This window comes from Oryctolagus cuniculus, chromosome 10 (assembly GCF_964237555.1).
Source record: "Oryctolagus cuniculus chromosome 10, mOryCun1.1, whole genome shotgun sequence".
Taxonomy (NCBI): domain Eukaryota; kingdom Metazoa; phylum Chordata; class Mammalia; order Lagomorpha; family Leporidae; genus Oryctolagus; species Oryctolagus cuniculus.
The window spans coordinates 87,064,142-87,090,017 of record NC_091441.1 but is presented as its reverse complement, the minus strand read 5'-3'; the positions used below and the strand labels follow the sequence as shown (position 1 = coordinate 87,090,017).

The window sequence follows — 25,876 nt, the reverse complement described above, 5'->3', positions numbered from 1 at the left end:
CTTAAAAAAATGATTTATTTACTGAATTAAAACACACACACACAGAGTCTTCCACTCACTGGTTCACTCTCCAAAGGGCTACAACATCCAGGTCTGGATTACACTGAAGCCAGGAGCCAAGAACTCCATCCAGGTATCCTACTTGAGTGGCAGAGACCCAAGCACTTGGGACATCATCTACTATCTTCCGAGGCACCATTGACAAAGAGCTGGGTCAGAAGCAAACAGCCAGGATTCAAATGGGAACTCAAATAAGGGATGCTGGCATGGCAGGCAGCAGCTTAACCCACTGTGCCACAATACCAGTCCTGAGATGGTGCATCTTAGAAACATTTTTAAATACGGTCAGCTTTCTTCCTGTGGATCCCATACCTGAGGATTCAACCTTCAACTGAAAATATTGGAAAAGAATTCTGTCCAGGCTGAACATGGGTGATGCTAATTCATAAAGTTCATAGAAATGGAATTAAGAGGTAAGTTATTTTGGTGAAAAAAAATTTTGAAATTCATGCATGCCTTAGTCACAATATTCATTTTCCACTTTTTTGAGACTCCTGGTAAAAAACTTCTTTTTCATGTCATTTCCCAGAGAATACAACTACCATTTATATAGCACTACATTGTATTAGGTATTCTACATGATCTAAAGATGATTTAATGTATACAGGAAGACTTGTGCAGGTTATCTGCAAATATGCCACTTTATATAAGGGATCTGAGTATCTCCTGATTGTGATATTCAAAGAGGGATGGAGTGTCCTGGAACCAGTCTCCTGAAGGATACCAAGGGATGATTGTACATCATTATCATCATCATCATCATCTTTACATTTCATGAAGATGGAACAGAGAACTGTCCTAGTCTTATTTCTCAGATGATGCAATCCATCCTCAAAGAGATTGCCTTACTTTTTAGTTTTGGAATTCAGCTCAAACTTCACAAACAGCTATATATTAGAATGCTTTCTCTTAAAGGTCTCTGAAGAATAATAACAATATTGATTTCATACAAAAAGTTGCCGATATTTTTACAAAGGAGATCACATGAATACAAACAACCTTTTTTCTATTAGCCTGACCCATACATTCTTAAATAAACAAAACAAATTTTTAAAGATTCCATGTGCAAATATAAAGACATTAGTCAAACTTTCTTGCTTTATTCTTATATTTTGATGGACATGGTTCATGTTACAAAAGACAAGTGATATGTAACAGATATAATAGTTCTTTGGCAAATGCCTGTTCTCATTTGAGATAAAATGGCAGCTGCTGGCATAATCTATTAGGGAGCCTGTGAATTTTCAGAAAACAGCAACAGGAATTACATTACCACTTTTCCTAGAATATGATATTTCTAACAGGAAAACAGGATCCACATTTCTAGATGCACCTAGAAATTTCTTTGACTACTAAGGAAAAGAGGGCCCAGCAAATCCGAAGCCAGACAAGAAACAATTCAGGTAGATTAAAGATGAAAGCATTATGATTTCAGTCCCATATCCTTGCTCCTGTAAGTTGCTCCTGTAAGATTTGCAGACCTGACAGTAGTTTGAGAAAAAGTGAGTAAATCTATAATTTCTGACACCCGAGTGTGTGACTGTGAGAGGTGCAGTATTACTCCTGCCTATCCAGACACATCCTGCTGGTGAACGAAGTCAAGGGAGGAAAATGTATATGTAAATTGTTATCTCTACTCTGCTGCTGGCTCTGCACACTACTGTGAAAGCTGCTCTGATCAGTCTTGGGCTATCTTGGGAAGTGGCATCAGAGAGCTGTGTCCCATCAACCTATGTCAGCAAACTAGTTGCCTCTAGCCTGCATTGCACCCATTCATGGTGGTGTGCAATGGTTTAAGAGGGCCAAGGGCTGAAGAGTTCCTGTGGCAATGCTTATGTTTCACTTGACTATGTATTTTAAAAATAATTGATTTCTGGTGTTTCTATTCTGTTCCATTGGTCTATCCATCTGTTTCTGTACCAGTACAATGCTGTTTTGATAACAACTGCCCTGTAGGATGTCCTGAAATCTGGTATTGTGATGCCTCCAGCTTTATTTTTGTTGTACAAGAATGCTTTAGCTATTTGAGGTCTCCTGTGTCTCCATGTGAATTTCAGCATCTTTTTTTCCAGATCTGAGAAAAATGTCTTTGGTATTTTGATAGGTATCGCATTGAATCTGTAAATTGCTTTTGGGAGAATGGACATTTTGATGATATTGATTCTTCCAATCCATGAGCATGGAAGATCTTTCCATTTTTTGGTATCCTCTTCTATTTCTTTCTTTAAGATTTTGTAATTCTCATCGTAGAGATCTTTAATGTCCTTGGTTAAGTTTATGCCAAGGTTTGTTGTTGTTGTTTTTTTTTTTTTTTTACAGGCAGAATGGACAGTGAGAGAGAGACAGAGAGAAAGGTCTTCCTTTGCCGTTGGTTCACCCTCCAATGGCCGCCGCGGCCGGCGCACCGCGCTGATCCAATGGCAGAAGCCAGATGCTTCTCCTGGTCTCCCATGGGGTACAGGGCCCAAGCACTGAGCCATCCTCCACTGCACTCCCAGGCCACAGCAGAGGGCTGGACTGGAAGAGGGGAAACCGGGGCAGAATCCGGCGCCCCGACCAGGACTAGAACCGGGTGTGCCGGCGCTGCAAGATGGAGGATTAGCCTAGTGAGCCGCGGCACCGGCTGCCAAGGTATTTGATTGTTTTTGTAGCTATTGTGAATGGGATTGATCTTAGAAGTTCTTTCTCAGCCGTGGCATTGCCTGTGTATACAAAGGTTGCTGATTTTTGTGCATTGATTTTATATCCTGCTACTTTGCCGAATTCATCTATGAGTTCCAATAGTCTCTTAGTAGAGTTCTTTGGGTCCCCTAAATAAAGAATCATATCATCTGCAAAGAGGGGTAGTTTGAGTTCTTCCTTCCCAATTTGTATCCCTTTAATTTCTTTTTCTTGCCTAATAGCTCTGGCTAAAACTTCCAGAACTATATTGAATAGCAGTGGTGAGAGTGGGCATCCCTGTCTGGTACCAGATCTCAGTGGAAATGCTTCCAACTTTTCCCCATTCAGTAGGATGCTGACCATGGGTTTTTCATAAATTGCTTTGATTGCATTGAGGAATGTTCCTTCTATACCCAGTTTGCTTAGAGTTTTCATCATGAAAGGGTGTTGTATTTTATCAAATACTTTCTCTGCATCTATTGAGATAATCAGAAATTGATCCTAATATCTACAGCCAACTTATATTTGATCAAGGATCCAAAACCAATCCCTGGAGTAAGGACAGTCTATTCAATAAGTGGTGCTGCAAAACTGGATATGCAAATGCAGAAGCAGCATGAAGCAAGACCCCTACCTTTCACCTTACACAAAAATCCACTCAACATGGATTAATGACTTAAATCTATCACCCGACACCATCAAATTATTAGAGAACATTGGAGAAACCCTGCAAGATATAGGTACCAGCAAAGACTTTGTGGAAAAGACCCCGGAAGCACAGGCAGTCAAAGCCAAAATTAACATTTGGGATTGCATCAAATTGAGAAGTTTCTATTCTGCAAAAGAAACAGTCAGGAAAGTGAAGAGGCAACTGACAGAATGGGAAAAAATATTTGCAAACTATGTGACCGATAAAGGTTTAATATCCAGAATCTACAAAGAGATCAAGAAACTCCACAAGAACAAAACAAACAACCCAATTAAGAGATGGGCCAAGGACCTCTATAGACATTTTTCAAAAGAGGAAATCCAAATGGCCAACAGACACATGAAAAAATGTTCAAGATCACTAGCGGGGCGCCCGGGGGCGGAGGAGCCAGGGAGGCGGGAGGCGGGAGGCTTCGGGGCCGTTTAAGTGGCCTCCCTCCCGCCCCCAAGCCGCCTGGTCTGGCCCCGGCAGCGTCTCGACCCCCGGCCTGGCCCCACTCTGGCCCTGCCCGGACGAGGGCTCTGCCTGGCACCCAGGCAGCCTCCGGAGTAGCTGAAGCCCATGAGGGCCGCGCGCCCCGCCGCGGCTGCTGACGAGATGGAGCTCCCGGTCCCCGAGGAGGAGCAGAGGATCAATGCGATTCAAGAATCGATTCCAGCGGTTCATGAACCATCGAGCCCCCGCCAATGGCCGCTACAAACCGACTTGCTATGAACACGCTGCTAACTGTTACACACATGCATTCCTCATTGTTCCGGCCATCGTGGGCAGTGCCCTCCTCCATCGACTGTCTGACGACTGCTGGGAAAAGATAACAGCATGGATTTATGGCATGGGCCTCTGTGCCCTCTTCATTGTTTCCACAGTATTTCACATCGTCTCATGGAAAAAGAGCCACTTGAGGTTAAATCTCCGTGAACTTGGACCCCTGGCATCTCATATGCGTTGGTTTATCTGGCTCATGGCAGCTGGAGGAATAATTTATGTGTTTCTCTACCATGAAAAGTATAATGTGGTTGAGCCTTTTTTCTATCTCACAATGGGATTCTCCCCGGCCTTGGTGGTGACATCAATGACTAACACCGACGGACTGCATGAACTTGCCTGTGGGGGCTTAATGTATTGCTTGGGAGTTGTGTTCTTCAAGAGCGATGGCATCATTCCATTTGTCCATGCCATCTGGCACCTGTTTGTGGCCACGGCAGCTGCGGTGCATTACTATGCCATTTGGAAGTACCTTTACCGAAGTCCTACGGACTTTGTGCGACACTTATGACCAGAGTGTAGTGGGTCTCCAAGCCAGTATTATCTCAGTGATGGCACTTGGGAGTGGGGTAAGAGCTGAAAATTGCACAGGGAGAGGAAGAAGAAGACAACTGCACTGACTTTCTTTATGTCTTTTGAATATTAATTACTGTGAAAGTATAGAAGAGCTGTGTTCTCGAATTTTCCCCCTCACAGCAAATAGTGAATTATCCATTCCATTCCACTATCATGAAGGACTCTGAATAGACTTGGCCAACTGATGTTTACAAACCAGAATTTTGTATTTTAATTTTACAGATTTTACTACATGGTTTTTCTAAATTACTAGGTCGGGTTGTTAAAGTCAGTGCAATAACAAAGCTTCCTTTTTAAGAAAAAAAATTATTTCTATCACTTTCCCATTCAGTGTGTAAAGAATCATGGACAGAACTTACACTACTTTTACCATGTTTCATCTTGGAATAACATGGTTCTTTTTTAAATAGAAACTTTCAGTTTTTTGTAAATTTTTTAAAAATATTTCATTGAAGCGCATCTCTGCGGCTCCTCATTCACATTGTGAATTTTTGCAGCAGTCTACATTCCACAGACGAACAAACATTATACCTCTTCTGATAGTCTTATTAAGTGTGGAGATATTGCCAATTTTGAAAACTGCAGTTTTCCAAACTTTTCTGCCAACCTCTAACTCTGAATTCAGTGCTGCTTTGGGCCATAAACTTGACCTAGTTTGGTTTACCAGTGATGGAGAAGTATTTTGATATCATTAACTTCTGGCCGGCGCCGTGGCTCACTAGGCTAATCCTCCGCCTAGCGGCGCTGGCACACCGGGTTCTAGTCCTGGTCGAGGCGCCGGATTCTGTCCCGGTTGCCCCTCTTCCAGGCCAGCTCTCTGCTGTGGCCAGGGAGTGCAGTGGAGGATGGCCCAGGTGCTTGGGCCCTGCACCCCATGGGAGACCAGGAAAAGCACCTGGCTCCTGGCTCCTGCTATCGGATCAGCGCGGTGCACCGGCCGCAGCGCGCTGGCCGCGGCGGCCATTGGAGGGTGAACCAACGGCAAAAGGAAGACCTTTCTCTCTCTCTCTCTCTCTCTCTCTCTCTCACTGTCCACTCTGCCTGTCAAAAAAAAAAAAAAAAAAACTTTTTCAAAAGATCCAACTTCTCTCAATGCCTTTGCCATGTTGTCTTCAGGGTCTCTTTCAAGAGCAGGTGAACATTCTGTCTGTGTTAGGGTAGTGCTGTGGAGTTGGCCGTCTGCTGAAGGCTCCTAAAGAGCATTATGAGTTACACTGAATGGTGGCATTGCCTGCTTGGTGCCCAACAGTTAAGTCATTGTCACTTAGCTTTATATTATCAGTTTGATGTTCACTTTAAATTATGGAACTAGATGTGTAAATCCACATTTCTACCTTTCCTCTGCATCTCCTAATATAGGTTGTATTTTTTTTTTCATAAAAAAATATTTAAAGCATTGTGTGATTAGTAGAAACTTGTGTCTGTAGTACATGGGTTATGTCCTGCCTCAGTGGAGTGATATTTATATATTATTTTGAGTTTTCCCTCAGTGTCTTATATTAAGATTAACATATCAGTTTTATTGATTAATCTCTCTTTTGGTGTTTTAATAAACGAAATAACCTTGCCTTTAGATTGGGTGCCGATATCACCCATTTTCCAGGAATGGGCTTGATCAATGCAATTGTTGGTTTTATGATAAAGCTTATTAATTGATAATTTTGTACTGATGTAGCTTTAAAAGAAGGTTTTTTTTTGTGTGTGTATATATTCAAAACTCTCTGATTGTGGAGAATTACTTTGGAATGAAGAACATATGAACTGATATTTGCTGGTGAATTCTTAAGTAGGCAAGGTACCCGGTGACAACACCAAGCAGATCACCCCTATCTGCATGATTCTGAACATCTGGATGCCTGTTGTTTTACTGTGCATATTTCATGTTTAATATATTAATTTTCTGTGGATTCATTTGAAGTTTGCTCAAAAGTAACATTGTCAAAACCACTAAAATGTATGTAAAAATTGTGCTGTAGACTAGAATAAAATTGTTACTTGGATTCATTAAAAAAAAATCACTAGCATTCAGGGAAATGCAAATCAAAACCACAATGAGGTTTTACCCACCCCGGTTAGAATGGTTCACATTCAGAAATCTACCAACAACAGATGCTGGCGAGGATGTGGGGAAAAAGGGACACTAATCCACTGTGGGTGGGAATGCAAACTGGTAAAGCCACTATGGAAGTCAGTCTGGAGATTCCTCAGAAACCTGAAGATAACCCTACCATACAGCCCAGCCATCCCACTCCTTGGAATTTACCCAAAGGAAATTAAAATGGCAAACAAACAAGCTGTCTGTACCTTAATGTTTATTGCAGCTCAATTCACAATAGCTAAGACCTGGAATCAACCCAAATGCCCATCAACGGTAGACTGGATAAAGAAATTATGGGACATGTACTCTATAGAATACTATACAGCAGTCAAGAACAATGAAACCCAGTCATTTGCAACAAAATGGAGGAATCTGGAAAACATCATGCCGAGTGAATTAAGCCAGTCCCAAAGGTACAAATATCATATGTTCTCCCTGATTGGTGACAACTAACCAACCACAAAAATGGAAACCTTTTGAAGTGAAAGGGACACTATGAGAAACAATGACTTGATCAGCCCTTGTCCTGATTGTTGATGTACAATGTAATACTTTATGCTTTTTAGTATTTTTTTTTTGTTCTAGTTAATACTATTGATTGAACTCTGTAATTAACACACAATTGTTCTTAGGTGTTTAAATTTAACTGAAAAGTGATCCCTGTTAAATATAAGAGTGGGAATAAGAGAGGGAAGAGATGTACAATTTGGGACATGCTCAGTCGGACTTGCCCCAAATGGCAGAGTTAGAAATGTGCCAGGGGATTCCAATACAATCCCATCAAGGTGGCATGTGCCAATACCATCTCACTAGTCCAAGTGATCCATTTCAGTTCACAATTGGTCATACTGATAGGTCTAAGAGTCAAAGGGATCACACAAATAAGACTAGTGTCTGCTAATACTAAGTGATAGAATAAAAAAGGGAGAGAATTATCCAACATGGGAAGCGGGATACACAGCAGATTCATAGAATGGCAGATGTCCTAAACAGCACTCTGGCCTCAGAGTCAGCCCTTAAGGCATTTGGATCTGGCTGAAGAGCCCATGAGAGTATTTTAGGCATGGAAAGCCAAGACACTCTGCCCAAAAAAAAAAAAACAAAAAAACAAAAAAACAAACAAACAAACAAAAAAAAACAATAAACCTAAATTTAAGATCTCTGCTAGTGAGATTCCAGTAGAAAGAATGGGCCATCAAAGAAGGAGGGAAGGAGGTACCTTTTTCTGAAGGGAGAAGTGAACCTCCACTTTGACTATGACCTTGTCTAACTAAGACTGGAGTTGGGGAACTCAAAAGGCTTCCATAGCCTTGGCAACTCATAACTACAGCCTAAGGAGATTACTGACACCACAAACAAGAGTGTCACATTGTTAAGTCAACAACAGGAGTCACTGTGTACTTACTCCTTATGTGGGATCTCTGTCCTTAATGTGTTGTCCAATGTAAATTAATGCTATAACTAGTACTGAAACAGTATTTTACACTTTGTGTTTCTGTGTGGGTGCAAACTGATGAAATCTTTGCGTAATATATACTAAATCGATCTTCTGTATATAAAGATAATTGAAAATGAATCTTGATGTGAATGGAATGGGAGAGGAAGTGGGTGGAAGGGACGTTATGGTGGGGGGAAGCCATTGTAATCCATAAGTTGTACTTTGGAAATTTATATTCATTAAATAAAAGGTAAAAAAAAAAAAAAACCACTAGTACATCCTAGCTGTGATTTCATACAGTTTTACTTGTGAAGATATGATGGCTTTAAAAAGTTGAGCAGAGTTGTTTTAATAAAAATATTATAGACATAATCAAGCAGGTGGTACTCAGAAATGGTAAAAGTCATAAAAGTGGCATGTTCACAGCTGAAGTCTAGAAAACCATTCAGAAGATAAATTTTTGTTATTTTGCTGTTTCTATTATTTCATCATTGAGATTTTTGATATTTGTTCCTATTTATAACATAACTATATGCTCAAGGCAGAAAATTTGGAGACACAGAAAAACACTGATGAAAACCATAAAAATCAACCATAAAGCTATCCCCTAAAGAAAAGCACAGTTAAAATTTTGTGGGGTCCTTTTATACCCTTCTCCCCCCAAAAATAGAGCTGTACTCATATATTCTGTTTCATAGCCAGATTTTCCACTTAGCAAAACTAGTGTACATTTTCCCACAAAGCAGTAGGCTTTTCTCTTCAACACCTCTTCGGTAGGATGAAGATTATTCTGTCATGTGGTTAAATCAAAATCTGATTAATTAATTCCTGGTTCCAGCTTTTCACTGCATATTAAAGGTTGCAATGAACATCTCTGGAATTTAGACTCTTGAATAAATACTGAGCATTTATTTAGAACAAATTTCTAGAGGAGCAGCAGCTAGTTCAAATGGTTTGCCCATTATAAAAGTGTTTTGCAGCAAATTAACAAGTGACAGAAAAGTTATAATAAAAACTATTCCAACAGTAGGGTATGAGAATATGCATTTCTACAAAATTTGTGATATATCTTCATCACCAGTGTTACCTTTCTTCTCTTAAAATATTTCTATCAATTACCAACACATTCATAGATTAGTGAAGAAAAATCAGACTTGCATATTTACATATTTATACAATGAAGAAAATCATACTTTATTCACTTTAAAATTACGTATTTTCGAGCCGGCGCCGTGGCTCAATAGGCTAATCCTCCACCTTGCGGCGCCGGCACACCGGGTTCTAGTCCCGGTTGGGGCCCCGGATTCTGTCCGGGTTGCCCCTCTTCCAGGCCAGCTCTCTGCTGCAGCCCGGGAGTGCAGTGGAGGATGGCCCAGGTGCTTGGGCCCTGCACCCCATGGGAGACCAGGAAAAGCACCTGGCTCCTGGCTCCTGCCATCGGATCAGCGCGGTGCGCCGGCTGCAGCGGCGGCCATTGGAGGGTGATCCAACGGCAAAGGAAGACCTTTCTCTCTCTGTCTCTCTCTCTCACTGTCCACTCTGCCTGTCAAAACAAAACAAAACAAAACAAAAAAACCAAAAAAAATTACATATTTTCACTTGAATTTTTCCTTTTGTGAAATTACTCTTGTATATCCTTTCCCTTAATTGCTGATGATATGAAACCCTGGAAGAATAACTGGATTGAGTTAAGAGATTAAATACTAAATGACTTAAATATCTTTGTCCCAAGAAGTACTTTCCTTTCTTTCTTCCAATTCTCTTTTGGTTATGGGAACTACTACCACCCAGGGGAGAGAGGATTTTACTTTTTAATATTATTCTACTTTATTCTAACTCATGGAAAAGATGGTGAAGATCAAATGAATAAAAATTAATTAATTTCTTAAGAGAAAGGTGTTCTGCAATTCAACTCTATTCACAGCAATGGGTTTATTGCAATGATGCTGATACTGAGCAAGTACAGAAAATATGCTCAATAAGCTAGTATGATTGAAAAATTAAACCCTAGAATAATTTTGTGCCTAGCAGGCTCTTAAGGAGTGGGTAGGATTTGGCTCCTCAAGTTCTAGCACATGCTTCAATCCCAAAGACTAATCCAAGAGTAAAAGATTAATACTAATGGTTGATGGATTGGGGTAGAGCTTTGTTCTAATTATGGCAGCTGAAGGTGGGGCCTCTGGGAAGTGACTGGATTGGACTAACTTGTAGGGTAGAGCCTCATGATCAAACAATGGCTTTACAAGGTGAGACGACAAGGTAGAAAAGGCTGCTTCCTGTGTGTCTCTTCTTGCTGGCTCACCAGGCGACTTTCCCTCTATACACTCTGCCAGTGTCAGCTTCCAGACACCAGACCAATCAGACAGCCTGATTGTGGACTGTGAGCTGCCAAACTGTAAGCTGAAATAAGCCTCTTCCTTCCCAAGAACTTTTCAAAGTTATTTTGGTTAAAGTAATAAAAAGCTAACCAAAATCCAGGCTTAGGAACTGTAATATTGAATCTTGCTTATAACCAAGGTGGATGACTGTCACTCCCTTTGAAGGTATGATACCTTATTGTGATGGAGAAGGTGGTGGAGGAGTCTAATGCCACCTGCCTACCCCACTCTAAAAATGCCACATGGGATGCAGAACTATTTTAAATAAGAATAATTAAGTTTCACTTTATGCGAGGACTCAGATTTCAAACTCCTTGACTCCTCCAACAAATCTCTCTCCCTCTGGGCTGGCAATCAGCATTCTGAACTGAATTTGGCTGAGAAGAAAATAAGATTTCAGAATATCTTTGAATGTCATGTATGTAGCATATTGTGGTATGCTTAACATACTCCTATTTATTAAAACCTCCAGAACTCTGTGAGATACAACAGTTTATGACAAGACTGCATCTACTGCTACTAATCAAAATAATTCACCATTATCCATGTATGGAGTCAATGAACACTTATGGAGCACTTATTAAGTGTCAAAGAATTATTTCCTACATTGGGAATATTGAGGAACTGGCATAGGTAATTTTTCCACCACCCTAAGGCTAAGCGGGGAGGTTGGGACTGACAGTAAAGAGATGAAAATAAATCATTAGGCAGTAGAAAATAATAATCGAGGCTGTGACGCAAATCTAACAGTGGTGATATAATACTATATAACATAAGGTGGGAAACCACACTAAAAAAATGTTCCCACAGTTGAGAACAGTTTTTCTCATACTATCTGTTGAACTCTTTGCTTAGTATAGTGTTAATCTTATATGTATAAAGTTAATTGAAAACAGATGTTAGTAAACAATAGGAATGGGAATAGTTGAGGGAGGAGGAAGAAGGATAGGAGGGCAGGTGGGGTGGGAAGAATCACCATGTTCCTAAAATTGTATTTATGAAATGCATAAAGTTTGTATAACTTAAATAAAAGATTTCTGGGAAAAATAACAATAATGAACAGAAAAGTGAATGCATGAACTTATGACACATGTTAAAATAAGTCTAATGTCTAGATAATGCTGTTTTCATAATTAAAAAAAACTAGCTTACAAGTTACTAAGATGACAAGTAGAGTCATACTATTAAAGTAGAGTGAATAGACTTAATGAAATCACATAAAAGGAAGCTTTAGATGTGGCTATATCCAATAACCTAAAGAACAGGTAAATAATTTAAAAAGCTCCCAAGTTATACTAAAACTTTCAAAGTCCACAACGTAGGTTCTTGTTGAATGAATGAATATGATGGTAAAGGCAGGCAGGAACTCAAGATCCAGGCTAGATAACCCCTCTCCCCGCAAGCTTTTGCTGCAGAGGAAACACAGGCCATTTGGAGTAGTCCCAATAAAGCCTCAGTTCTTTCCTGTAGACCCTGCTGAAATTCACACGATATGGGCGACTAAGACACCAGTACGATTAAACTCAGGCTTATGCAAGCTGTCTATTTAAAATCATAATTGTCAATTAGGTTCAGCTGTCTCCTAAGGTGAAGAATAGCAGGCTCATGAACTAATACACACTTTGTCTATTTTAAAAGCAGAACCATAATTTTTAAAATACTAATATTTTGATTTCTAGCACTTCTGGTGGACAGGAATCAACTTGTCTATTAGATAAAATGAACTCAGTACCAAGGCCCAATAAAGACTTATTTAAGAGTTCATGAACAATATTTCAATTTCTTTTAAAATCAGAAGAAAAGCATCAACATAATCTAGTCTGGAGTATATTAACCTTTTAACCAATCAGCAAGAAAATATACTTTCTATATGACTGTGTGTGTGTATTTTAATCAAGTGGCCCACAGAAGTCACAAGGCAGACTTGCTAACCCACAGGTGAGAAAAACCATGTCACAGACCCCTTACCTGACAGGCATTGTACAAGAGCTGATGTTCAAACTTCTTGATCCCAAGAATGTTCTGGAACATCTCGTAGAGTTGCTCCTTGCTCAGAATCAGCTCAGAGGCTGCGCTGGCCGTCATCCGGGCCTGCTGCTTTCTGGGGTCCTCCTCCCCACGGTAGATGGCATCAAATTTGGCCATCCAAGAACTTAGCACAGTCTCCTTGCTGAGGCCGTCAATCTCAGGCAGGCTGCGCACCCGCTTCTCAATGTGCTTCTTAAAGACCTCCCGTGAGTCATTGGCAGAGCAGCCCCCACTCTGGACCATGCGGGCTACACGGTCGCTCTTCAGGAACACCTGTGCACGAACGGGAAAGACACACAGTCAGCCACAGAAGGATCAGTTCCATGGGTCCAGGTACTAAGTCAAGCTCTCCTGTTGACTACAGAGGCACATCCTGTGTGATGGATCACATCCTGTGCCACCTCTTCTTGCTGTGCAGACTCAAACCAGTCACTTACATGTTCTGCTTCTATGTCCGGATGTGTAAAATGAGAATAATCAACATACGGTTACCACCCCCCTTCTGTGAGAGACATGTTCCGTGACTTCCAGTGGATGTATGAAGACACGGGTGTTACCCAATTTCATACATGCTGTATATTTTTTCCAGTACATATCCATCTATGATGAAGTTTAATTAATTAGGCATAGTCACAGTTTAATGACAATAACTGATCAAACAGAACAATGAAAACAATATGCTATAAGGAAATAGCATCATGGATAAGGAAGGACAAACGTATTAACTGGGTAACCACAAGGATTACATGAGATTGCTACTTCATGAGAGTAGGTAGAAAATACAGACCCTGGGCTCAGGACACATGGGTTGTTTATCTGCCAATTAATAGCTGTGTGATTCCTGTCAAATTATCCACGGTGTGCCTCAGTGCTCCTGCCTATAAATGAGGATCGTAACAGCCCCTAGACTGTGGGTACTGTAAGATGAGTTACTACATGAAAAGCACTCCAAGCAGTGCCTGACTTACATGAAGGACCGCATGAGTTGTTATTATATGGAAAACACTTGCTCTGATGTCTATCATGCAGCACTTGACTAGTATTCACTGTTTGCATCTCATTTTGCAACCCAACAATAAGCAAGTAATCCCAATAATGATATTATGAAGTATCCAGTAAAATGGGTTTACACTTTCTGAATTACAAATTCTACATGGGCAAGAACTACGTCCTTGTTTCCCACAGTACCTCCCATCCTGAGTATAGCACCTGGCACTTGGAAAGTGAATTAACCATGAACATGGGTGTATGTTAACTTTGTTTTGTAGATGGAGAAAACCAAGACTCCAGAAAGCAGAGGGGACTTGCATTTGTTAACTCAAAGGTCCCACTACAAATGCATGGTCTTGCACTTCACCCTGATTACTTCCTTTCCCGAGGGGCTCCTCCAACGGGAGGAGAACCCTTGGTTGTTTTATTTGCTCTGCCTGAGGCCTGGGACCATACCATCTATTGAGAATACATCACTTCCATTCCACTGCCTACCATGTGGAAGTTTACACAGACTACATGGCTCTGGAGTACAAGGCAAGGCAGGGAAGCTGCTGCTTCCCAGTCATAGAGAGAAACCAAACATCTGACACTTCTGAGCTGGGTCCTCGCTACACTTCAAAAGATGCATCAACATCCCTCAAGAGGCAAAGTAGTTGTTCATTCCCCTGTCAGACTTGGGGGGATGCCCTTGTTGACTGTGAGATGGCATAGCCTGGGCACCTCGGGGACATCTCATTGCCTTGGGCTTCAACCACAAGCCACTCTTGGGGTGGAGAGATGTTTAAAACTTGTCCTCCATTGGCTGTTGACTTAATGAACTAATCTGGAAAGGAGATCAGAGGCTCTGGTTCATAGCATAGACTGTGGCCTATTCCCTACCACTGGGAACTGCTACTTAGTTGAGACCTTAATGTTCATTTGAAAAATCACTTACAGAAGAAAAGTTTCAAGTGACTCCTCAGACTTCATGAACTTTAAGGAGCTAAAGAATTTCCCTGAGCAAAAGTAAATTCTAATGTGGATGATTTCTACATCTAACACCATAGTAGCCTAACCTATGGGTCTGAATCTCAGAGAACACCAACGTTTTGAGGCAGATGGAGTGAATGACTAGACAGGCACGGAGCATCATGGCAGGAGCTGTCAACCATGATCCCAGGCAAGCTCTGCCACAAACTTGCCTTCTGATCTTGGTTGAGTCACCTTCCCTCTCTGATTCTCCAACTGCTGCTCTGTCTGCTGAGGAAGTCAAACCACAAGATGTTGGGCATGGCCTTTCTGGTTGCAATGTTTATAATCTTCTTCATGATCCCATATGTATACATACTAAGTAGAAGACCCGGTGCTAGGGGCCAGGGATACAATGGCGGGGGAAACAGAGATTCAGTTCTCATGGAATTCAAAAGACATCATCCTAATAGTCACATACAAAGAGAATTACAATCTAGAATAAGTGCTGTCCATGGAAGTACTGGAATCCAAGTGTGCCTATACCCAAGAATCTATTCAATTATGTGATCAAGGAAGCCCTCCTGAAAGGCAACACCGTTGACATCATGCATGAAAGATGGATAGGTAGAGAGTTAAGTCAAACTGCAGTTCAAGGAGAAGAAGCTATGTGTGAAAAGACCCAGAGGGCCTGAGGAAATTGGGAGAAGCCAACATGACTGTGGCAATAAGACGTGGAGTGACTGATAGAGGTAGGTGGGAAAGGCCAGCTGGCCAAGGGCATGGGAGGAGGCATTCAGGCTGCTGGTCTGCATTTTAAGGGCACTGTGAAGCCACAATTGGTTTTAAGCTGGGACAGGGCACAGGTAAGTTCATATTCTCTGTTGTTATTATGGGAAAGTGTCAGAGAATAGGCAGGGAGGCAGGTGAAGAGGAACTTGTAGGAGGACAAGTAAACGATGTTGATGGTGGGGGGAGGCAAAGAGGTGAATTCTTCGCTGTCAGCTCTCATGAACATCAGGGGTGACTCAGAAATTCTCAGTCTACAATGGAGCTACACTCTATCCACATCTGTCCACACCAGTGTCCCAAAAAGCTGGAGTGTGCCCCAGTTATAAACTGTTTTATTCTTCTCTTCCAAAGCTGCCTTTTGTCCTTGTTCTTGTGACTTTTTTTTTTCCACAGGCAGAGTGGACAGTGAGAGAGAGAGACAGAGAGAAAGATCTTCCTTTGCTGTTGGTTCACCCTCCGATGGCCGCAGTGCTCCAGCTGCACTGTGCTGATCCGAAGGCAGGAGCCAGGTGCTTCTCCTGGTCTCCCATGGGGTGCAGGGCCCAAGCACTTGGGCCATCCTCCACTGCACTCCCGGGCTGCAGCAGAGAGCTGGCCTGGAAGAGGGGCAACCGGGACAGAATCCGGTGCCCTGACCGGGACTAGAACCCGGTGTGCGGGCGCCGCAAGGCGGAGGATTGGCCTATTGAGCTGCGGCGCCGGCCTGTTCTTGTGACTTTTGAAAACATCTGAATCTCCAGCTGGACTATATATTGCAGGAACGCAGGGATGTATCTGTATTTTTTTTCTAATACTTCTTCTTAGTGCCTAAGATCGTTTCTGGCACATAGCTGTCTGGCACATAGTTCAGCAAGGATTTGCTAGTGCATATGTGGATGATAAGAACAAAGCCAACTGCCCTGGCAGAGACCCTACTGGGTAAAACTGTCTGGATAAAGATAAAAAGGTAAAACCAGCAGGTACAATATACTGGTCTCTCAAAAACATGTGACTTAGGCTAAATGTTCTATAGGAGCTGAAAAGAAGAGGTAAGAAATAGGATGCTGGCATTGTAGCTCCAGCTGGTGTCCATACCTGCCTAGGTGACCCATGAATCCTGGACATGTTACCTGCTTCCCACATAGCAGCCATTCAATAAATATTGATCTATCTAGCAATGGATAATCTTAGATAAACTACTTAACCTCCCTAACCCTAACACTAACATGAGGTTAATCCAACCTTCTTTCTTTGATGAGGATCAAACGGAGAAGACTTTGGGCAGATGGCTTGATCCGGAGGGAAGCTATGACTCCCAGGCCCCAGGAAGAATGGGAGATGAGTGGGATGTGAAGACTGCGGAGGAAGGAGGCCAATGCTTGAGCAAAGAGGAAGGACTAAAAGGAGGCAAGAAAGCCATGTGGAGAGAAGGTGGCAGCAGGAAGCTAATTTTCCAGGCACATCATCAGTCTTGGCGTCTCATCTGTCAAAACAGGAATGGAGGCCAGGGCCAGACTCATTCTGTAATGAATCCAGACACTAAGTGCTTATGTATCTCCTGAGCAGCCATTGCAAATCATCTGTGCTGGGAGCTCCCATCTGTATTTTTTTGTTTGTTTGTTTCTGTTTTTGTTGTTCAGGGTCTGTCACAAGAGACTGCAACCCCAGGCGCAGTTCCATGCAGGCATGTCCATAAATCGTCTCTTCTTTGCCAACTTCCAGACAGGTCATAACGAGAGACGGGAGATAAACCAACAAATATGGGATTGTGAAAGGCAAAGTCAATCCAACAGCTGACCTCATCCATCAGCCCTTCCCTCCATGACCACAGCCAACCCACCTCAAGTTGTTTCTGAAACCCTTTGGAACCTGGTGGCTGCACATGTTACAGGGTGAGGCTGATTCAGGTCCCCTGTTTTGCCGATAGGCTGAGAAGCCAAGAGAGAAAATTTCCCGCTCTGAAAAAGCATCTTGTTCCCAAGTACATAAGAAAAAACCCTAGATGCTAGAGAAAATAAGAGGAAAAAGAAACTCAGACAAACCTGATGGCTAATAATAACAAATGGTACAAAAATCACAGAAGGAATAGCCACTTTGTATGTAGCCACATCAGCATGTGTGCTGATGTCAGAGCACCTGGGTTCAAATCCTAGCTCTACAGCCTGCAACCTTTGTCACTGGAACAACGTAAGCCGCCTGTACTGTCTTCCCTTTAAAACGGGACCGTAACAATCTTAGCTTGTAGGACCTTGGTAAGGATCCAATGTGATTATGCATACCAACTGGCATGTTGCTGACAATAGGGCATGCATGTGATAAAAGGGAGCTGCTGTTTTATACCATGTAGTCACCGAAAAGACATTTTGGGGACAGGCATGTGGCACAGTGGGTTGAACTGCCACTTGGGATGCCTGCATCCCACACTGGAGTTCTAGGTTCAGTCCCCAAAACAGCTTCTGACCCAGCTTCCTGCTAACGCGCAGCATAGGAGGCAGCAGGTGATGGCTAAGGTAGCTGGGTTCCTTCACCCATGTGGAAGACCTGGATTGAATTCCAGTCTCCTGGCTTTGGCCAGGTCCAGCCTCAGCCATTGAACCAGTGGATGGAATTCTCTTTTCCTCTGTCTGCTGCTCTGCCTTTTAAACAAATAAAAGATCTAAAAGTACATTTTTCTTCCTTGACACATTGTTAAACAAGAGCCTTCCCATGTTAAGGGTGAGGTGTGGCTGGTGGACTGGAGCACGGCGCTGGACCGAGGACACCCTAGTGACAAGGTGTGTGAGTAAGTGTAAGAGTGTGTCATATGTGTGATTTCTGGAGCAGTAGGAAGGTGACTGACAACTGTACTAAATAAAAAAAGTGGGCCATCCTTGTAGTGGTTTTCTACCTTAATATAGAAATCCAGTATCTTTATGTGTATATATGCATGGTAAATGCCCAGACATATACCAAAGGAGCCAGTGTTGTGGCACAGTGGGTGGTGGTTCAGCCCCAGCCAAGGTCCCACAGCCAGCATGCAGCAGAACTAGAATTCAGCCCCACCTGTCGGACACTGAGCTCATCCTCTGAATCATGCTGCCATCTGCCCCTTCCTCGCCTGGCTTTCCGCCTTGGAACCAATGCTTTGAGAATGGGTTGTTATCCTCCTGGTTCAAGGCCACTAAGTAGTTGTGGGGTAGAACATGCGTATGTGTGTGAGTGCTAATGTGTGTGTCAGAGAGAGGGAGAAAACTGAGAAGGAGCATATCTTAGTTTTGTCTGCCAAACCTACATTTCCCTTACTTTGGTAAAAAGCACCCTAACTTCTTATTGGGAAATCATTTCACTTTCACTGCAAATGGCTCCACTGGGCTGATCCTCTAGTCAGGTACCACAGTAGCATTAGTCCCAGGTTTTAACTCTTTGGTCCTCTATTCCCCGCCCCCCCCCCTTTTTTTTTTTGACAGGCAGAGTGGACAGTGAGAGAGAGAGAGAGAAAGGTCTTCCTTTGCTGTTGGTTCACCCTCCAATGGCCGCCACACCTCAGCCGGCGCACTGCACTGATCCGAAGGCAGGAGCCAGGTGCTTTTCCTGGTCTCCCATGGGGTGCAGGGTCCAAGCACTTGGGCCATCCTCCACTGCACTCCCTGGCCACAGCAGAGAGCTGGCCTGGAAGAGGGGCAACCGGGACAGAATCCGGCGCCCTGACCGGGACTAGAACCCGGTGTGCCGGCGCCGCAAGGCGGAGGATTAGCCTAGTGAGCCACGGCGGCGGCCTCTATTCCCTTCTATTGTGCTGGCTCCAGGACAGACACACGGCCCATGTCAGCCCAACCAAGTCATCCTGAGGCCTTGGCTGAGCTTCTCAGCATTCTCTCTCTCCCTCACCCTCTTCCTCTCTCTTTCTCTCTCTCCTCTGATAGTGCCTGCTGCAGGGAGAGAACGTGCCCCAAAACAAAGCCAAAACAGAGAAGAGCAGAGTGCAAGTATGGGGGAAATTGAACATCCTGCTGGAGCCTTCGGAGTCTCTGGATCCAGCCATGGATCCCATTCCTGGAATGTTAAGTTACTTGAGGAAATAAATTTCTTGTGAGGCTTGAGCCAATTTGAATTAGTTGTCTGTCCCCTGTAATACCATGAGTCATGACCAACAGAGAGGCTCCCAGGGATACACAGAGGGGGAAAGAAGAGCCAGTGGCTTCTCCACCGTAGTTGAATGATATCAGAGAGGTGACTGACATCACAGCCAGGTGACTGACATCACAGCGAGGAAGATCTCTTTCACTTGGTGGGTTCACCAGGAAAACATTAGTCCTGATTCCTGGATTGAAGGTCTTTGCTTCAGAGGATTCGACCTCCCTGGCAAAGTGAACCTAAGACGTTCTGAAGGTGCAATGATGAAGACAGTAGGTGCCTCACCCACAGCACAGCTTCTTGCCTAGGTCATTGAAACCCTCACATCAAACACTCAGCATCCTCACTGGACTAAAACCAACTCCTTCCCAATAAACTAGCCAATATCAGAATCCCTACACACAAAATGGCAATTCCCAGGCACTCATTAACACATTGATGACTATCAATTTTCAAATTTAATTAATAGGTAGAAATGGTACTTTCTTTTAATTTATATCATTAGTCAAATGAGCTTTCTAATTAAGATTTGCAATCTACAAATTTATAAATTCTGGTGAATGACTCTAAACATGGAGTACTACTGAGAAGGGTCTGCCTGCTCTGACAAGGGTTCTCTCATTACTCTCCCATCAGCTTTCAAAAGTTGAAAAATGGGGGATATTAACCACATTCCCCAGGCGGCTTCTTAACAAAATTTTTTTGTTAAGCATATTCAAGTCATTTGCTGCCATGTATCACTTTGATTCCAAATCTCATTTCTCCTCTGCGTGGAATTCAGCTGAAAAATTGTATCTCATCAGATCAAGCAGCATGTGTGATGCTCATTGGCAATAATGGGTGTTATTTGCAAAATTTAAAAATGCTTATATTTGGACAACCATGAAAACGAACTTGACAAGTAAAGCAGATCCATCAGGAATTTCATCGGGAAAATAGTGTATGACAGGAGTCTAAGGGGCCTATGTTGTGATGTCCAAGGTTAAGTTGCTGCTTAGGATGCTAGGATTTCTAATCAGAGTGCTGGTTTGGGTCCAGGTTACTCTGCATTTGATTTGGCTCCTTGCTAATGTGCCTGGGAAAACAGGAGAAGATGGCCCAAGTATTTGGGCCCCTTCCACCCACATGGGAGACCCAGATGAATTTCTGGGTTCCTGGCATCAGCCTCAATCAGTCCTGGGCATTACAGCCATTTTGGGGAATGAACCAATGAATGAAAGATCTCTCTATCTCCCCCTCTCTCTCTGTCACTCTTTCAAATAAATGAATAAATAAATGAATACATGGGGCCAGCGCGGTGGTGCAGTGGGTTAACGCCCTGGCCTAAAGTGTCAGCATGCCGGTTCTAGTCTTGGCTGCTCCTCTTCCGATCCAGCTCTCTGCTATGCCCTGGGAGAGCAGTAGAAGATGGCCCAGGTCCTTGGGCCCCTGCACCCACATGGGAGACCCAGAAGAAGCTCCTGGCTCCTGGCTTCAGATCAGCCCAGCTCCGGCCATTGTGGCCATTTAAGGAGTGAACCAGTGTATGGAAGATCTCTCATTCTCTCTGCCTCTCCTCTCTCTGTGTAACTCTTGACTTTCAAATAAATAAAATCTTTAAAAAATACATACATACATACAAAAATATTTTCTTCAAAACAGTGAATCTATGGTTGGACTAACAAATGTCACAAAGGCTCTTTACTATAAAATGAAAATGGCAAAGCAAAAAATTTTCATTGACATTTTGTTCCACTGTCCCCATGATAAAAAAGGAGTCAATTACTTTTGCAAACAGGAATGACTGTGTTACTTAGTCACCACCTCTGCACAAAGGCTACAATTAACATATTCAAAGCATCTATGGTGGGCTGGAGAGCCCAAGGTGCAGACCAAGTACAAAGGGGTCTCAAAAAAAAAAAAAAAATCCAAGGAAAATGTGTATTATGAACAATTGCATGCATTTCAAATTTTTTTGCAACAAAATTAACATTCTTTAGTTCCAGTTTTCCACAAGCTTTCTGAAGCATCCCTATATGTGGCTTGAGCACCAGCTAAGCAGAAACACCAACATGCTTGTTTTGAAATCATTTGCTGCTGAATAATTTAAGAAATGAATGAAGGAGCAAAGACAATGGGTGAAGAGTTCCCAGGAAATCCGACTGTGCTGGATTCCCCTCCTTCAGAGCTGAGCCTCAGTACTTCAGACTGCATATAGCAGGATGGATGAGATTCCAGTGCTTAGGAACTGCTTTGTAGGGGCTTTAATCCAGCCTTGATAATGGATAAAACATCTGGATTCCAAATACAGACAATGTTTATCTGCCCTACAAGAAAATGGATTAATATAGTTTTTTTTCAAAGAACAGATAATCATTCTTGAAGGGAGCAGGCATTGTGGTGTAACAGGTTAAGCAGTGGCCTGCAATGCTGGCATCCCATGCAGGTGTTAGTTTGAGTCCTCTTGGCTGCTCTGCTTTCAATCTAGCTCCCTGCTCATGTGCCTGGTAAAACAGCAAAAGATGGCCCAAGTCTTTGGGCTCCAGCACTCATGTGGGCTTTGGCCTGGCCCAGCTCTGGCCTTTGTGGCCATGTGAGGTGTGAACCAACAGATGAAAGGTCTCTGTTTCTCCCCCTCTCTGTAACATTGCCCCTCAAATAATAAGTAAAATTTAAAAAGAAAACACTGCAAAGGAAGATATGTCTACTTCATGAATGCTGCACAGACAAGAGACAATATACACATTGAGAAAGGATGCTGAAGAATCTACAAATACTTGTGGAATTCCAAATCCAGTTTACTGACAAATAAACCACCAAGTTCTACCTATGACTTCTAACTATCGATGACATGTTCTCAGGACCTGCTCTTTCCTTTGCAGAAGGTGAATACTCAATTTGGACAGAAGTGTAACCTCCAGAAAAGAATCTACAGCAGCATTTTTATAGACTAAGTAAGCTAGTGAGGCCACATTTGTTGGGAAGCGCTCACATCCCTTAGAGATGGCTATAACTCAGGTCTTAACATTTAGCATCTGTGTGACCTTGACCAATTAATCTCTTTGAGCATTAGCCTCTGCAGCAGCAAAAATTGGAATATGAACAGGATCTAACTCTTAAGGTACGCTCAACAGATTGCCTACTCTAAGAATCAGCTGGAAGACAAGTGTTTTCCCCATTGCAATATGTAGTCATTCCTCAACACTGGAACCAAGTCTTAGGAGGGATAGTCCTGTACAACCCAATGCTGTTGTTCCCACCGACCAATAGCTCAGAATACCAGCATTGAGCTGGGGCAGTCCTGGCCTGCTCACGCGTGATGATTCTTACCTCGTAGTAACTCTGGACGGCGTTCATGAAGGCTTCGTCAGCCACGATCTGCGTTTCCCCATTCAGGAAAGCCTGAAACCGGTCTTTGACAGTCTGCAGCTGCTGTTTGCTGATCTGCATGGAACAGAGAGAGAGGGGAAAGTGAGGCCTTGTTCTAGACCACAGTCAGGATGTCTTGGTCCTGCAAATTCCAGGCTCAGGGATGTGCTGGAGTTGGCTGGTACAGATTTGTGAGAGCAGGAACTTTTGTGAGCCAGTGTTCAAATCATGCAGTATTTAAAAATCATGTGACTTACAGCTAAATTGAATTAAAAACAAAGGTTGTACATTTTTAATACTCAAATTCATTGCCTCCCGATGATGGGACCACATTTTGCTTTTAGCTTGCATTAGAAGCTAGTTAGATCTGTGATATCTGTCTGATGGAAATCACATTTAACAGGTGCTGCCACACATTTCTCCCCAAATACACATGCAGTGATGTCTCTATCAGAACAGTAGAAGCTGATACAAGCCGATGCAGGACTGTTTGGAGACCACTGGGAACTGCTACAAAGCTACAAAACAGGTTCTGTGTGTGGCCACAGTGGCAGGCCTCTGGAGCAGCTATTACGGCAACTCTTCATATGCTGACGGTCCATGTTCGAATGCCTGGGCTCGTTTTCCCTCCACTTGCAATTCCAGCTTCCTGCTAATGCGCACCCTGGGAATCAGCTGGTGATGCTGACTGGGAGACCTGGATTGGGTTCCAGGCTTGTGGCTTTGGCTTGGTCCAGTGCTAGCTGTTATGGGTATTTTAGCATTTGGGGAATAATTCAGTGGATAGAAGATCTCTCTCTCTCTGCCTTTCAAATAAAAAACAATACATTTTAAAAATAAAGAGATGGTTGTTAAACATCTGACAGCAAACAAACCATTGCACTGGTCTTTAAAGTAGTTTGGCGGCCAGCACTGCGGCTCACTTGGCTAATCCTCCACCTGCAGTGCCGGCACCCCAGGTTCTAGTCCCGGCTGGGGCGCCGGATTCTTTCCCGGTTGCCCCTTTTCCAAGCCAGCTCTCTGCTGTGGCCCGGGAAGGCAGTGGAGGATGGCCCAAGTGCTTGGGCCCTGCACCCCATGGGAGACCAGGAGGAAGCTCCTGGCTTTGGATCAGCTCAGCATGCTGGCCGTAGTGGCCATTTTGGGGGTGAACCAACGGAAAAGGAAGACCTTTATCTCTCTCTCACTGTCTGCCTCTCCAAAAAAAAATATATGAAGTAGTCTGACATACCTTGCTAAGTAGGCACTCACTTGAGAGCTTCCTAAATGAATGAATGCATAAAGTATACAAAAGATACTGTCAGACTTGCATTCAGTACTTCTGATTTATATTTAAAAATTATATAAAATTTTTTTTTTGGACAGGCAGAGTGGACAGTGAGAGAGAGAGACAGAGAGAAAGGTCTTCCTTTTGCCGTTGGTTCACCCTCCAGTGGCTGCCCCGGCTGGCGCGCTGCGGCCAGCGCACCACGCTGATCCGATGGCAGGAGCCAGGTACTTATCCTGGTCTCCCATGGGGTGCAGGGCCCAAGCACTTGGGCCATCCTCCACTGCACTCCCTGGCCACAGCAGAGAGCTGGCCTGGAAGAGGGGCACCGGGACAGAACCGGCGCCCCGACCAGGACTAGAACCCGGTGTGCCAGCGCTGCAAGGCGGAGGACTAGCCTGTTGAGCCGCGGCGCCGGCCAAAATTATATAAATTTTTAAAAAAATTTATACATGGTTACTTTAAGAATTTTGTGAAAAATGAAGATAAAGAAATACTGGGGTACACAATGTCTTGAAACTTACAGTTTTTTAGTATAAATTTAAAAAATACATACTTTTTTCAATAATTTTTATGTTTCACCAACATGTAAAAATTGTGCATTTATGTGGTGCCATGTTTGATACACAGGAGCATGTTGTGTAACGCCCAGAATAGTAAACATTTCCATCTTCTCATGAACTTTTTGAACATTGTCATATAAGAAGTCAGGTAAAATTCTGCTCCCTAAAAAGTTAAAGAAATTGAGCCTTTCCAAAACAGTTTCTTTTCATCGCTGATAATGAAACACTGTATTTGTGAACTACTGTTCTGATAGAAAAAGTCAAAAAGATGACTTTGTCTTCTTACATTTCTGTAATTACTTTTTTGCTTTCATGCCACTGTGCCATCCTGGACAAGTCACCTGTATTCAGGTTGACTAGAAAGTTAAAAGCCTTTCTGGAACAGGGCTGGGTTTAAGTAAGTACACTTTATTTCCTTGTTGAGCTTTCTCACTAGGAGAACACTGCTAATTCTAATTCCTCACTGTCTCAGGATAGTTATAGCTTTTCAATGACATAATATGCATCCTTTCCCAAAATTATGAGTTCCTAATTTATTACACAGCTTGATGACTAAGTTAATGATGGCACATTGTATTCCTGAAAAACGCAAAGTGGATATTAAAGGTTCTCACCACAAAAATGATAACTACATCAAGTTATACATTTATAAATTAGCTAGATTTAACCACTCTGCAGTGTAAGGATAGGTACCCCAGAACACCAGGTTGTCCACAATGCATGCATACAGTTTTATCTTTCAATTAAATATTATGGGCTTCTATATAAAATTAAATGGATTTTTACCATTAGTCAATACAAATAGGAAATACATTTTAAAGCTATGGGGGACTCAAGCACAGCTTGAGTTTGGATTCAGTCAAGAAAGGAAACAAAGCAGAGCATCTGATAATGGACACAGATGGTGCTTGTGTACTTTCATTGATTTTTGCAATGTTGAGGAAACTGGGGAAGAGTGGAGTCAGGGCAGATAAAAATGATTATGTATTTATCAGATTCATATTTGTCACCTCGAGAGTACCAATGTTGAAGGTGTGTAATTTTCAAAGTATTTATTTATTTGAAAGTCAGAGAGAGAGAGAGAGAGAGAGAGAGAGAGAGAGAGAAGGAGAGGGGAGGTGGGAAAAGGGAGAGGAGGAGAGAGAGAGAGACAGAGACAG

The 25,876-nt window shown here is 42.8% G+C and overlaps 1 protein-coding gene and 1 pseudogene across 26 annotated transcripts in view; one reads left to right on the top strand and one right to left on the bottom strand.

Annotated features, from left to right (window-relative positions):
- CADPS (calcium dependent secretion activator) overlaps nt 1-25,876 on the bottom strand; it is a 519,152-nt gene that overhangs the window by 369,914 nt on the left and 123,362 nt on the right. For all 26 annotated transcript variants that reach the window (XM_070050647.1, XM_070050650.1, XM_051851510.2 and 23 more), the window contains exons 2-3: nt 22,848-22,961; nt 12,654-12,986 (exon numbers count right to left, since the gene is read on the bottom strand). In XM_070050647.1, coding sequence (XP_069906748.1) covers nt 12,654-12,986; nt 22,848-22,961 — 447 coding nt within the window. The remainder of the gene's footprint in view (nt 1-12,653; nt 12,987-22,847; nt 22,962-25,876) is intronic.
- LOC100357999 (monocyte to macrophage differentiation factor pseudogene) lies at nt 3,816-5,463 on the top strand (annotated as a pseudogene).